Source organism: Sceloporus occidentalis, unplaced genomic scaffold (assembly GCF_023333645.1).
Source record: "Sceloporus occidentalis isolate IW3139 unplaced genomic scaffold, rSceOcc1.0.p SCAF_8, whole genome shotgun sequence".
Lineage (NCBI taxonomy): Eukaryota > Metazoa > Chordata > Lepidosauria > Squamata > Phrynosomatidae > Sceloporus > Sceloporus occidentalis.
The window spans coordinates 22,503,338-22,518,050 of NW_028316988.1; the positions used below are offsets into that span (position 1 = coordinate 22,503,338).

The 14,713-nt window shown below is 46.6% G+C and overlaps 1 protein-coding gene across 4 annotated transcripts; it reads left to right on the plus strand.

Annotated features, from left to right (window-relative positions):
- Positions 1-177: 177 nt before the first annotated feature.
- On the plus strand, positions 178-14,302 carry LOC149308187 (general transcription factor 3C polypeptide 4-like). 4 transcript variants are annotated; one of them, XR_016282133.1, is made up of 6 exons: positions 178-490; positions 1,109-2,914; positions 5,210-5,340; positions 8,920-9,008; positions 10,293-11,670; positions 13,560-14,302. XR_016282133.1 is itself a non-coding variant. In XM_089535275.1 (5 exons), exons 1-5 carry the CDS (start codon positions 179-181, stop codon positions 10,355-10,357), a joined length of 2,403 nt encoding a protein of 800 aa, XP_089391401.1. In that variant the 5' UTR covers position 178; the 3' UTR covers positions 10,358-14,302. The 4 variants fall into 4 exon arrangements, 2 of the variants coding, with proteins under 2 accessions (XP_089391401.1, XP_089391403.1); XR_016282134.1 differs by having other exon boundaries at positions 10,293-11,291; XM_089535275.1 differs by having other exon boundaries at positions 10,293-14,302.
- The last annotated feature ends 411 nt before the right edge of the window (positions 14,303-14,713 follow it).

Below are 14,713 nucleotides of genomic sequence, written 5' to 3' on the forward strand. Positions count from 1 at the left end.
CCGCTGCTCCCGGCCAAAGTTGCAGAAGGAAAGCCGGCTAAACAGGCGAATGAGGCGGACACCTTGAGCGAGGGTCCTTCCGCGGGGGCTGGCGCATGCGCGTTGCGCGTTCCTTCGCCGGAGGCGGGGGGACCCTGTCCCTGAGGCCGCGAGGCGAGAGCTGGGGCCGGCGAACAAAATGGCAGCGGCGCCGCCTTCGCTGGCGGAGGAGGAAGAGGAGGAAGCCGCGTTGGGCCGCGCGCTCCCTCCTTCAGAAGCGGGGCCTGCGTCGGGGCCGGCCTTCTCCGCGTCGCGTCGGGAGCCGGCGGTGCGTCTGCAACACAACGTGAGCGGCCTGGAGCCCTTGGCCTGGTCGGAGGACCACCGCGTGTCGGTGAGCACGGCTCGCAGCGTCGCCGTCCTCGAGCAGCTCTGCGACGCCCGAGGGGCCGCCGACCTCGTCCTCCACCGCACCGCCGTCCCGGCCCCGGCTGAGGCCTGCCACCTCCGGGTGGGTCCGCCTAAGAAGGGATGCAGCCAGACTGGGGGAATAACCCGGTTTGGCACCGCTTTGACTCTTTGCTATGGAATTCTGGGAGTTGGAGTTTGTTGTGGGTCCCAGAGCAGAGCTTTAACTCTATCTGGCTCAATGCTATGGAATTCTGGGAGTTGGAGTTTGTTGTGGGTCCCAGAGCAGAGCTTTAACTCTATCTGGCTCAAGGCTATGGAATTCTGGGAGTTGGAGTTTGTTGTGGGTCCCAGAGCAGAGCTTTAACTCTATCTGGCTCAAGGCTATGGAATTCTGGGAGTTGGAGTTTGTTGTGGGCCCAGAGCAGAGCTTTAACTCTATCTGGCTCAAGGCTATGGAATTCTGGGAGTTGGAGTTTGTTGTGGGCCCAGAGCGGAGCAGAGCTCCGCTCTGGGCCCCACAACTAACTCCAACTCCCAGAATTCCATAGCAGAGAGACAGACAAAGAGTTAAGCCTTGATCTCTGGACCACACAACAAACTCCAACTCCCAGAATTCCATAGCATTGGCAATGCTGGCATCTGGAACATCACATTGCTGACACATGATACCACACCAGTTTTGATTTCGAGTGCACTAATCTTATGCCTCCTTTTCCAGGTCGGTTCCAAAAAAGAAGTTGCCGAATGCAAGGAGAAGTTTGCAAGTTCCAAGGATCCGGCGGTGAGCCAGACGTTCATGTTGGACCGAGTGTTCAACCCCGAAGGGAAATCGTTGCCGTCAATGCGAGGCTACAAATACTCCAGCTGGTCCCCGCTGGGCTGCGATGCGAACGGCCGGTGCCTCTTAGCAGCCTTGACCCTGGACAACAGGCTGACCATCCATGCTAACCTGAACCGGTTGCAGTGGGTGCAGCTGGTGGACTTGACTGAGCTCTACGGAGAGAGGCTGTCGGAAAATGGCTACAGGCTTTCCAAGGGGGAGCTGCCTCCGGCAGATCTGGGAAACCTCCCTGAATTCCAGAGAAGGCACAGCATGCAGACCCCGGTGCGCATGGAGTGGTCTGGCATCTGCACCACTCAGCAGGTAAAGCATAACAACGAGTGCCGGGATGTGGGCAGTGTGTTGCTGGCAGTGCTGTTTGAAAATGGGAACATTGCCATCTGGCAGTTCCAGTTGCCTTTTGCGGGCAAGGAGTCCATCACGTCCTGCAACACCATTGAGTCGGGGGTCGATTCCCCCAGCGTTATGTCCTGGTGGGAATACGAACACAGCAACCGCAAGATGAGTGGCCTCATTGTGGGGAGTACTTTTGGGCCAGTGAAAATTCTCCCAGTCAACCTGAAGGCAGTCAAGGGCTACTTCACACTGAGGCAGCCGGTCATTTTGTGGCAGGAGATGGACCAGTTGCCAGTACATAGCATCAAAAGCATCCCGCTCTACCATCCTTATCAGAAGTGCAGCTGCAGCTTAGTGGTAGCTGCGAGGGGCTGCTACATCTTCTGGTGCCTGCTTCTGATCTCCAAGGCTGGCCTAAACGTTCACAACTCCCACGTGACGGGGCTTCACTCCCTGCCAATCAACTCCATGACAGTGGACAGGCAAAATGGCACCATCTATACATGCTCCATCGATGGGAAGGTGAGGCAGTTGATTCCTATCTTCACAGACATTGCTTTGAAATTTGAGCACCAACTAATCAAGCTGTCTGAGGTGTTTGGCTCTGTGAGGACTCATGGGATTGCTATGAGCCCATGTGGGGCCTACCTGGCACTCATTACAACAGAAGGCATGATCAATGGCCTTCACCCTATTACCAAGAACTACCAGGTTCAGTTTCTTACCCTCAAAACATTTGAGGAGGCAGCAGCTCAGCTGCTGGAGTCGTCTGTCCAAAACCTTTTCAGGCAGGTTGACCTGACAGATCTTGTTCGTTGGAAAATCTTGAAAGATAAGCACATTCCACAATTCCTACAGGAAGCCTTGGATAAAAAGATTGAAAACTGTGGGTCCAGTTACTTTTGGCGCTTCAAACTGTTCCTCTTGAGAACTTTGTACCAGTCGTTGCAGAAGGTGCCCTCTGAAGCCTTGTGGAGGCCAACACACGAGGACACAAAGGTCTTACTAGCTCCGTCTCCTGAGCATCACCAAGAGCAAGGGACTTTGAAACAGGGCAGCAAGCAGCTTCTGAGTGAGGCAAGCAAAGACGTGGAGATGGATGATGCAGCAGAGGATTCTCTCACCCACTCAAGTGAGGAAGGAGGGCGAGAGCCCATTGAGCAGAAGCTGCTTGAGATCCAGGCCCAGATTGAAACTGTGGAAATGCATTTGACACGGGAACACATGAAGCAGGTCTTGGGGGAAGTCTACCTGCACACCTGGATAACGGAAAACACCAGCATCCCCACCCGGGGCATCTGTGACTTCTTAATGGTTGATAACAGTAATGAGGACAGGACAGCTCGGGTAAGGACATCTCAATGTGAGAACTGCTGGGGATGGTAAGGCTGCCTCTGGAAGTAACACTGAGTCTGAAGTTGCTGAGCATCTGGGCTCTTTGTTTGTGAGTATGGCTCTTCCCATCAGTGGGACTGGTTAAGCTAAGCAGAAAAGAATGTTAGATCTGGATCCAACCTCCTGGTTTGCTGCTTCCCCAATAAACCAGAGTCTGGAGCCAAATTCTGAAGATATTTTCGTTCCCTGATTTGTTTGAGTGACAAGACCTGGTCTCAGGTCAGACGTAACACGAAGCATTTTGTCCTCGGCTTCTGGTTAATTAGTTCTCCCTTTCAGAAGGGGCCTGGCACAGTGGAACAATACTTTTTTAAAATATCGCTTAAGATACTTCAATACTGCCAAGGTGGCATACATACATACATGCATACATACATACATACAGTGCAGGAATCGTATTTTAAAATGTAAAGAAACAACACATAAAACTATAAACCAGTTAAGTTAAAAAGGTGTAATGGCCTCCTTAACACAGATAGATAGGGACCAGCCAGCCACAGTTTCTGAAAGAGCGAGTTCCAGAGTCTGGGAATAAGGCAGAAGGAAGCCCTTTCCATGTGCCTCTTTCCAGTGCCCCTCTTCTGCAAGTGGAAGACTGTCTTCTAGAGGGTCTCCTGATTCCAGTAAATGTGCAAGTTCTACTGAATCCAGCTGTCCCTCAGATAAGGCAGTGATATCAGCAGTTCTAGCTCATGGTTTCATCTGGGCATGACTGATATATGTGATGAAATGCAACTTCAAATCAGAAGCAAACCATTTCAGAATAGATAAGAATGGCTTCCTAAGATCTAGTATCTCAGCAAGGAGTCCAGGAAAATAACCTGATGTGACCTCAGAGACAGTGAAAAAACATACTTGTTATACAAAGGCCACAGGTGTACAGTGCTAAAGGAGAGATTCATATTTGCATAAATGTAAATGTGTATGTGCTCCTGTAGCTAGAGTTTGGGCATTATTTTTATACAGTGCCATAATATGTAATTTTATCCTACCCCAATAATGTAGCATCACATTTGATAACAGAGGGATGTGATGGGGTTTCATTGGACATCCACTGGCTCATGGAAGGATGCAGTGAAGCTGCTACTTTGGCTCAGCTTTCAGTGAGCTGGGTTTGGTGGGGAGAAAAGGCAAAAGAAGTAAATGAAAGTAAAGAAAAAGAGACCACCCAAACAATGTTGATATATTAGAGGTAAAGAAGATTTTGGAAGTTATAAAAATGGAACACATAATACCCCTGAGAGTATTCAGACTCCCATCTCGTAGGGCCAAAAGCCATTGTGTCCAGGGGACTGGTGCAGCAACAAGGGAGAGCCCTGAGGCCTCCATCCTTGCATTGAGTGCCAGATCTTGTGAACAGAGTCCCATTGGACAAAGGGTCTTAGGCCCCATGGGGAAAATGGTGCATGGAATAACTGGGTGTCTTTTCCATTTGTTTATCTCTCTCTCTCTCTCTCTCTCTCATACACACACACACACACACACATATCCCACCTGCACACATCCTCAAGTTACAAGGTGTCCCTGATTACTTATAACTTGAGATAAGATTACGATAAGTACTGCTGTTATTCTCCTGTAACTATTTGTAGAATTCAGAATGTCACACATTTCCTAAGGTGACAGACATGGCACTCTTGAGGCCTGGTAATGTTTCTCCTATTTCCCTTCCTGTTGAAATGTCAGTTGTAAAGGCTTTGGGGCAGAGGACTGTATTTTTCTTTGCATTGCTCTATAATGCACCATATCCATCCATGGTTCTGTATAAATAACAACAATGTTGTTCTGTGGTTGTCAAAATCCTGAGTGTTTCCTCCAGATTCCTAAGTAGGTAAGGCTTGAAACTCAACTGACAGAAGAGAGAGTGTTCAAAAATATTTTCTCATGTTCTCTGAGTGGTAACATGTGCTTTGAGGCTTAGCTCCTCTCTTTCAGTCTGCCTTCAACCATCAGCTCTTTATTACTTCTCAGATGCATGGGGATTAGGGCAATTATGTTCTTCAGACTACCTGAGCAGCATGCGGAGAAGTCATTCATTCACTCTCTGCCTTTTGCAAGCCCACGAAAGCCTGTGTTGCTTTTTCATTTTATTGTATTCTGTTTTAAGCAGGTTTGGGTTTTTGCATCTTGTGTTCTTCAGAAAGCCCTGCTCGCGTTCCTGGGAGATTTCTCCACCTTTCAGCAGGCAGCTGTCTCTTCCTATCAGCGCTGCAGCTGCTGACTGCTGCTGCTGCTATGTGTTCCCAGGTGCTGATTGGGCATATCTTAAAGAAAATGAACAAACAGACTTTCCCGGAGCACTGCAGTTTGTGCAAAGAGATCCTGCCATTCACAGACCGCAAGCAGGCCATTTGCTCCAATGGACACATTTGGCTCAGGTAAGCCCTGCTTCCATTGAGGCTGGCATAGGCTGGAGGAGAGAAGTGTGAAGAATGATTGTGAACTGTGTTTCTGTGCAGCATGGGGAGCACATAGGCACCACTCAAGCTGTTTTTGTGTATTGGGTTTTGCACCAGGGGTTTTACTTGCTTCTCAGTCTTTCATTGTCCTTTCTTACCTTGTGTTTGCATCTGGTTGTGATCTGGTCAGTCTTGCTAGAAGGTGGGAGAGTTGCCATGAGACAAGTGGGCACTTGGACACACAGAGGTGATGGTTGTCACATGAAATTTACCAGTCTGTGCTGGTAGAACAGACATATAAATTTCTCCAGCTTAGGTAGTTTTAAAATTACACCACCGTTCAATTGTTTTTCGCCTTGGATGTGTATTTTAATATGTGTGAACGGTGTGTGATCTATGTCCTAAGCAATCCTGGTTGGTATGAAAGGTGGGCTATAAATCCACTGCCTAAAAATAAACAGCTAAAGGGAGAATCCTGCTGGGAAATGGAAAATGCTAGAGCTGTCAGTTCCGGCTCATTGCTTATCAGCCTCTCTTGCCTACTTGTGCTTCAGTAAAACTCTGCTAGGAGATTTGTTTTCAGTTGCAAGATGGATTTGAAACAACCACTGCATATGACAAAGTGGATTCTAGTCCACAAAAGCTTATGTTGCAATCAATGTATTAGCCATTAACAAGACACAGGGCTAGTATTCTTTTCTTGTCAACAACATGAATTTTCCAGCAAATTAATTTTCCAATACTTGAAGTATTGGCTGAGAGCTGTTTGTCTTAATTTGGCTTATGTGTAGTACAGGAAATTTAAAAAAAAATCTGATAGATTAATGTTATATGTTGTATTAAATATTTTATTTCCCCCTAACAATTGGAAGTATTTATACTAAAATACTGGATAACCAGCAAAACTTAGTGTAGTTATCACACGATTTCAGACGTCACACTCAGAAGACAATCCTGTGCTTGTCTACTCAGAAGTAAATCCCATTGCAATCTCTGCTAGGGAAGTGGATACAGGGATGTCCATTTTAGATACCTGCCTTACCCATTCTGTATTCTTCAATACGTTTTGGACTTCACTGCCTGCAATGAATGACCACTGGCCATGCAGCCCAAGATTTAGGGAGTTACAATTCAAATACAGTGTTTCTCAGTTTATTTGATATGGCAGACTGGCAATTTCTTATTCTGAACTGCTGGAGTTCACCAGGCTGGGGAAGTATGGGATATAGAGATATTTCCTAGGTAAAAGTTGACTGATGGTAGATTTGCAGTAGGAAATTACAGCTGTCTGAACCCCTCAGCAGCCATCCCAACCTGGTCAGAATTCCCTCAGGGGTTGGTCTCAAAGCATACAGTAGCGGGGAATCTATTTTGGGTGGTCTGGGATTGGAGGGTCTGGTAACTGTATAATATCAGGTAGGCAACAGAGCCTATTGAGAAGCCTGGGCTTGTAGAGCTGTTTCCCACATAAAGCATGCATCCTGGCATAAAACAAAGGGGTGACAAACAGGACACCTTAGTTACATACCATTTGGATTATTGTAATACTCTGCACATGGGACTTCCTTTGGAAACTGTTTGAAAATGTCAGCAGATCCAAAGAGCTGCAGGAAAATTGTTAATGAGCTGGTTACAGAAGCTTGAAGTCCTAGTGCAGGAAGGTAAATATGACTTTATAGGTGTAACAGAAAATGGTGGGATCACTTCAATGATTGGAATATAGCAAATGAAATATATAGTCTGTTCAAAAAAGAATGGATAGGGAAGAAGAAAAGGGAGAGTAGCATTTTGTCAGACAAATTCACTTGTACAGAAGTCCATGTGAGTGATCAACCTGGACCAGTAGAGAGAATTTGGGTAAACATAAATGGAGAAAAAAAACTAACACTTTAGTAGGAGTTTACTATAAGCCACCAAACCAAGACAGTGGGGCAGACTGGACCTCAGCTTTGGTGCAGCTTCTGGCCTCTTAGGATGCATGCATCATTTAAACAGCTTACCTCCAAACAGACCCAAAGCAGCTTTATTTTGGCCTGTCTGTACAGGCCCAGTCTGCCCTCAGGTGTTAGGGTGACAGGCTTTCTATACTGGTTTGTAAAATATAATAATAGCGTCCACCAGCACTGGGCAGAAGTGGCTGTTCCAGGGGTTAGCTTTGCACTTCAGATTTGCCTTGGCAAGGTCTCAGCAGTGACACTTGTACTGAGAGGGGTTGCTCTGTGACACTTTCTCGGAGAAGCACTTTGATCACACCTGAGTCCACACTTACCTTTTGTGCCTGTTATCTCCACCCCTTTTCTCTCCATGCTTCTCTGTTTCCTCATCCAAAGGTGTTCTTTGCACACACTCATTCTCCCTGTGCTGCTGTCTCTTACCTGCTCTCTGGCTGCCCCCCCCCCCCCATGCTTTCTGGTTGCTGCTTTCTTTAACGAATTTGCTACAGCACAAGACTGACCACTCTCCCAAGCACTACACAGCTTGCCTGCTGTCTTGGTTGCTTTCCTCACATTATTTGGCAACAAACCTAAGTTTACAGCTGATGGTATGTGACAGGGTGCTTTTTGAATGTATCACTATGTTGCATGTGGTTCCAAATGAATGTTGCATGTGGTTTCCAAACTCATTTGTCTGATTTTTCAAATCTCCACTTTGGAAAAATCCTAGAATACACTTAAAAGGAAAGTCTAGTCTGTGACGTAACTGTAAGGGAGTCTGGCCAGATGGTTTTGGTATGCTTTGGGCATGGAGGAAGATGGGGGTTCACAGCATGAGTACCTGTGAATGTTGAGGTAGTGGGGGCCATAATGCAGGAATCTCCCCACCCTAGTCTTAGCAACGCCAGCAGGTTTCTCATATTTTACCATCAGAGATGTCAGGAGAACCCACAAAGAGCTCTTGTTGGGTGGTGGAAGGACAAAGTTCATCCCCAGACCTTTGGTTAGGGATGAGAAACTTTTTAGCTATGGAGGGCTGCTTTGACTTTGGGTGGATGTATTTATTTATTTATTTTGCATTGGGATGAATCTAGACTAAGGGGTTAAACAGACTGGTGTTTAACGCCAGCTTTGGGGCAGAGTGCCCCACGCCCCGACGCCTGTATCACGCTGCACGGCGGGGGTGTCACAGTGCTCCTTTGGTGCAGCTTTTAGACACTGTGCCAAAGGAGCACTGAAAAGCCAACGCCACAGAGGCAAGGGAGCATTTTTGCCAGTGCTAAAAGGAGCTGCATTTTACCATTCTTTTTAGCACTGGCAAAGTATCGGCTTGGGGAACGTGTGGTTGCTGCGGCCCTGATCCGGAGAAAAGGGGCGGCGGGACACCACTTCAGAGGAGCACTCTCTTTTGCCCCTAAGTTGATAAATCCTGAGTCCTGCTGAAGGAGATGGGCATACGCTCCGGTTGTGACTAACCTACTCCTTTTGTTTCCATGGGCCCTGCACACAGCTACCTTAGTCCAAATCTCACTCAGCATTTGCTGACTTAGTCACATTTGGAATGAGGGCACCTCTGGCCTTCTGATTACAAAGCTGCATTGTGATTCTGCTCCCCCTTCCACAGGTGCTTTCTCACCTACCAGGCCTGCCAGAGTTTGGTGTACAGAAGGTGCCTCCTTCGTGACAGCATTGCCCGCCATCCCACCCCAGAAGGTAAGTAAGTTCCTTTTTCTAAGTACCGGGGGGGAGCAGTGGCAGCGGCTTCCCTTCACAATCTGTACTAGGAGGCAGGTGGTATGCTGGTCCTCTCTCCTGCCTCAGGCAGTTGCCAGGTGCTCCCCCTTTGGGTGCAGACTGAGCCTCTTTCCTCCTCAAGGATATGTGGAATTGAATGATCTTGACTTTTCTGTTAGATGCCATCATGTCACTCCTTTATTTCAAAAAGGGTAGATTTCCCCCAAGAAGCTTGGCAGTGCACGTGGTCCTATTTTGCATTGTTGCTCAGTCCTTTAAAGAAGTAAAGGAAACTCAGGCTGTAGCAAATACTCTCTTTAGCTCAAATAATGCATTTTATTGTATGAAATGTATTTCATAGAATCATAGAGTTGGAAGAGACCTCAACAGCCATCTAGTCCAACCTCATTCTGCCATGCAAGAATACACAATCAGAGAACCCCAACAGATGGCCATTCAGCCTCTGTTTAAAAACCTCCAAAGAAGGAGACTCCACTACAGTCCAAGATGGTGTATTCCAATGTGGAACAGCTCTTATCTTTAGTAAGTTCTTCCTGATATTGAGGTGAAATCTCTTTCCCTATAGTTTAAACCCATTTTCCCAGGTCCTGTTCTCTAGAGCAGTGGTCTCCAAACTGTGCTCTTTAAGGGATTTTGGACTTAAACTCCCAGAATCCCACACTATTAGCCAACATGGCTGAGGCTTCTGGGAGCTGAAGTACAAAATCTCTTAAAGGGCACAGTTTGGGGACCACTGCTCTAGAGCATCAGCAAATAAACTTGCTCCATCTTCAGAATGACATCCCTTTAAACAGGTCTATCATATCACCTCTGAACCTTCTTTTCTTCTAGCTAAACATACTTAGCTCCCTAAACTGCCCCTCATAGGGCATGGCTTCCAGAACTTTCACCATTTTGGTTGCCCTCCTCTGGACACGGTCCAGCTTGTCAACATCCTTTTTGAATTGTTGTGTCCAAAACTGACGAGGCCTGACCAAAACAGTATAGAGTGGTACTGCATATTATTTCCCGTGATTTAAGTCCAAAACTACACTGCAGAAATAATCCAGTTTGAGACTGCTTTAACTGCCCTGGTTTAATGCTGAGGAATTTGGAGAGTCCAAAGCCATGTGTGTTACAGCCACCAAAGATTATTTTTCTCCAAAACACTTTGGATGAATTAAACAATGTCTTGGACTCTGCTTTCTCTGCTTTTCTTTTTTGCTCATTTTGTTCTTCAATAGCTTGTTTTCTTATTTTCAGATCCAGAATGGATCAAGAGGTTATTGCAGGGGCCTTGTACATTCTGCGACTCTCCTGTTTTCTAGAAAATGAACTATGGTGGAGAGGCTGAAGTCCTTTACTCTAACACCAAAGCACTGTCCAGCTGGGAATGGCCCAAAGGCGCAGAGGAGTTACGATGTGGAAGAGAAAAGTCAACAGAACCCTGTGAGCTGGATCAGCTAAGTGGTCCAGGATCCCATTTCAAGCCTAAGAGGCAGCCAGGCCCTTCTCATAGGAAACTCCAGTACAGACACTTTTGAATTTTGGGCAGCTGGCTTGCTTCTTTTTGGCACGTAAGGCTGGAAACTCTCTACATGCTCCTTTTGTTGGGCAGGCAGAACTTTTCTTTGTGGTGAGGATGGAAGCCTAGACATCAGACCTCTGCTGCTATTTGGTGGGTCAGAAGGAGCTCTGCTGCGGTTGGCACTTACTCTGCCAGAGACAATTAAATTATTAGCAAGAATGTCTGTGTTTCAGCATCTTTTAAAAAATACCTTTCATGTCCATTATAGTCCATGAAGAGAAATGATCCATTTTGCTCCTGCACAAGTAAGCAGACAAGTCCTGGGCCTCATATTAAAAACCTTCAGGCAGTTGAAATAGCTTTCTGAGGCAGAAGTGGGATGTGAAGTTCTAAAAAGTAGATTCGCAAAATGTTAGGCACTTGAACATCAGTCTTGGAGTCCAGCTGACCTGCTCCTGGAGCACAGGACCACCAAAGGACACCAGCACAGAATCACCTCTGAATTCAGCATGGCGCCTTTGTCGCCTCCCTCTCTGCTGGGCTGGACAGTAAGCACATTCAAGAACTGAATTTGGGCCCAACTCTGGCAGTCCTCCATAGCAAATGGGGGTAGCTCCTTCTGTTAGTCTAAGAAATAACCTGGACAAAGCCTGTGTCATCTTTCAGAAGTGATATAAGTAAATAACAGTATTTCCACCCCAGCATGGATAAATCCACATGTTCAGTAGAAAGAGGTGAGTCAGGCTGTGGGACCTCTTCCTGTGACACCTTGGGAAATCATCATCATTATCATCATACAGTCGGCCCTTCTTGTATACGGATTTTTTATACACGGATTCAAGCATACACGGTTTGAAAATGTTCCAAAAAAGTATAAATTTACTTTGATTTTCCATTTTTTATAAGGGACACCATTTTGCTATGTCATTATATTTAATGGGACTTGAGCATCCACGGATTTTGTTATACACGGGGGATCTTGGAACCAAACCCCAGCGTATAACAAGGGTCCACTGTAATCTTTACTGCCTTTGAAAGTTCCTGCAGTTGGAAAACCAATGGAACCCAGAAAATGCTGAGGTAGATCTTCTCTGGTCATCTTCCTAACTCAAGGTGCTGTGTGTGTTGTGTTTTCCTTCTTTCCTAATAGAGCTTTTAAAAAGGCTATCCCATTTAAGGCAGGGAGGGGGGTGCTTTTGGCTGGGTGTCACCCTTCTTCTGGGGTGTCACCTGGTACAGTCCACACACCCTGCACCCTCCACTGCTGAGGAGGATGGTTCACTGCCATCTGAGTTCAGTTACACCTCTTGTCGTGTTTTACATCATGGGTCTTGATAGCTTTCCCCAGCCTAGCTCCCTTTCCTGCTAACAGGAAGGCTGGTCTTACAGTTCATTAGGCTCTCCGAAGAAGAGCTGTTTGTTTGGGAGCATTTATGAATCCTGGGCTCAGACCATCAGCAGCTTTAGGGACACCCTCGCACATGCTTCAGAGTGGGCTGAAATCAGGCAGACAGTTTCCCACGGATCCCTCTGTCTCCAAGCCTTGTTCAGTGGTGGTGGAGGCTGTGGCCCATTGAGAGGACTGAATAGGAAGCCTTGGATAGTGATGCTTGCTGGGTTAATTGGATTAAAACTGTGTAAAAAGCTAATTAAATATTGAACAATGTGTTTTTGCTGTGGTAAGCTGAGTGAGGAGTGTGTGGAGCCAAATCCGTATCCATCAGCACTGCTAAAGAAATCCTGACTGCTGGGAAAGGGCCAGTGTGTGGCAGGTCACACACAGGCCAAGTCCAGCACCCCTCCTGCTGTCGTAGAAGGTGGGGGCTTTGCACTGCTTTCTTTGAATCCACAGGATCTTGACATTAGGCTCTTTCTCCTTCCAAAATAAGTGTTTAGTGCAGGAAAGGGGGCATCTTTTCCCCTTGAGACCACCTGCAGGGTCCAAATTTGAGGGTGAGAGGGTTAGACTCTCCCCTGCCTCCCCCTTTTTTCCTCTTTCACTGGCCTTTTCTCTCATTTTTTCCTTCTATCCAAACATATGGAGGGTCTGCTCTCTCTGGAAGCCTGAACCCATTGTTTCCTGAGCCCTTCATTTGTTGTCATTCCCCCCGCCCATCCTAGTCTAGTGTGCACAGTTGCAAGGAGGGGGCCCCTAAGATGGGAGAACGGTGACTTTGTTGTTCCCAGCTCCCTTGGGCTTGTCTGGAGGCCATTAGTCAAGCGTGGATTCGGGCATTCCATTCTCCACAACCATTTCAGGCCATCTTTGTGATGAGGAGAGACCTGTTGTGCAGTCTAGAGCTCGGTTATGTCTTAGGAAGCACCAGCAGGGCTTAGACTTGGAACATCATAGTGTGCACCGAAACAGCAAATTCTCAACAGCTGCTTCATAATCACTCAGCTTTCTCAAGGGATGAAGAGGGAAGACCCTGTTCCTACATTTATGGAGCAAGAGGCAGTGCCACTGTTCTACTGGCTGGTGTTGGGAAACAGGGCTTGCATGTTATGGAATTGTTAGGGAAGCCATCATGTGTTATCTCTGGGCTCTTCGGTGTCCCGTCTATGAGAGCCAGGCTTCCCAGTGCCCAGGCAGAGGCCAGTGGTTTACCTCCAAAGCAGAGGTTTGATTTTCTATGCAGCAGTGTGTGATGGAATGCTTTTGGCGATGCACATCATGAGGGAAACAAGCTGAAGGCTTCCTCAGGTCTCCCAAGTCCTTTGTGACCTTTCTAATTTCCCCTCACACACACACACACGTTTGTTCTTATGTTAGCCTCCATTCTTGGGTTCTACATAGCTGTTGGTCAGTGCAGAGTGACCCCAGAGTGTGGCAGCCTGAGGAATGTGCTTTCCTCAGTAACAATCATCGTAACTGGCTTTGTGCATAGTTTCCCATCTCTGCCAGACTGTTTACAGGTTGGGTTGTTGGGGAGCAGGAGGTTTCTTTGTTGCTAAAATATCTGTACTGGTGGAACTCCTAACTCTGAAACTGTGTGACGCAGGATGTAGGGGAAGATGATTCAACAAGACGAAGCCAGAAGAACACTCAGCGGTGGCTGTCCAGCAGCTCAGGCAGTGGGAATCTCCCAAGCGAAACAACGGGCCGCTTGCAACACTTCTTGAGAAATCAGTCCTATATTGGTCTCCTCATAGGACTTGACAACCTCTCCCACCTACCCCCCAAAAGTGTAGATCTTCCAGCTTGAAAAACTGATTCCCTTTTCCTTCCCTAGTTGTTTAAAATAACTACATTTCATAAGAGCATTTATATACCAAACCAAGGAGAAAAGCTACTGACCCTTAGACATTGTTTTTGTAAAGAAAGAAATCCATCTGCCAAGTAAAATACATGTGTGTGTTGTTGGTTTGTGCATTTGGACTAACTGCAGATGTGCTCTTCTGAGCGCTTGAACATGATAAGGGAGTATGATTAAGGTTTTATTCCTTGACCTAATTAGGCTTTTTGTATCTTGTTTTGGAAAAAAACTAAACAAAATGTTTAATACATGAGAAGTGTTAGTCAACTTAAGCAGTGTTTAAGTTACCAGTCTGACCAAACTGAGGCCGTGTTGGGAACTGCTCTGGTTCCTGATGTTTTCCGGATCCCTTGAGAAGTGGCTGTAAATATTCATGCTGTATATATGGTTGATTTCTTTTGTAAATGGGAAACATAATCTGGAGAATGTGTTTTGTATACTGCAACAGTAGCACTGTTACATGAATCCCTTTCTAAATAAAAGAAATACACAAGCCCTGTATTGTGTTAGCATGTGGTCTAAGGTGTGAGTTGTCAAGATTATCCTGATTCTTGGGTAATCTAGCAAAACAAGGACTGACAATCAACCTGCTTGAATTCAGTGTCTCTGTGTGGACAGTTTCCAAGTGGTAGCCAGGGACCAGAGGATTCCAGCAATTCTCCAGGAAATAAGCATAGAAACCTCTCGGTGGTGGAGCCTTTCTTGGTTGCTTATGATTCTATGATCCTCTGAGCTCTCCCTTGCCTTTGGAGGGTCCAAATGGACACCGATCTTGCTTTTCACTGTGTGCATATTCCAGCATATGACTTTGCCTGCCAAGCAAAAGCTGCTCAAGCTGAACCCAATGCTCTGTTGTCCAAGGCAAGACTTAAAACAACATGAAAACGTCCTGTCTAGGT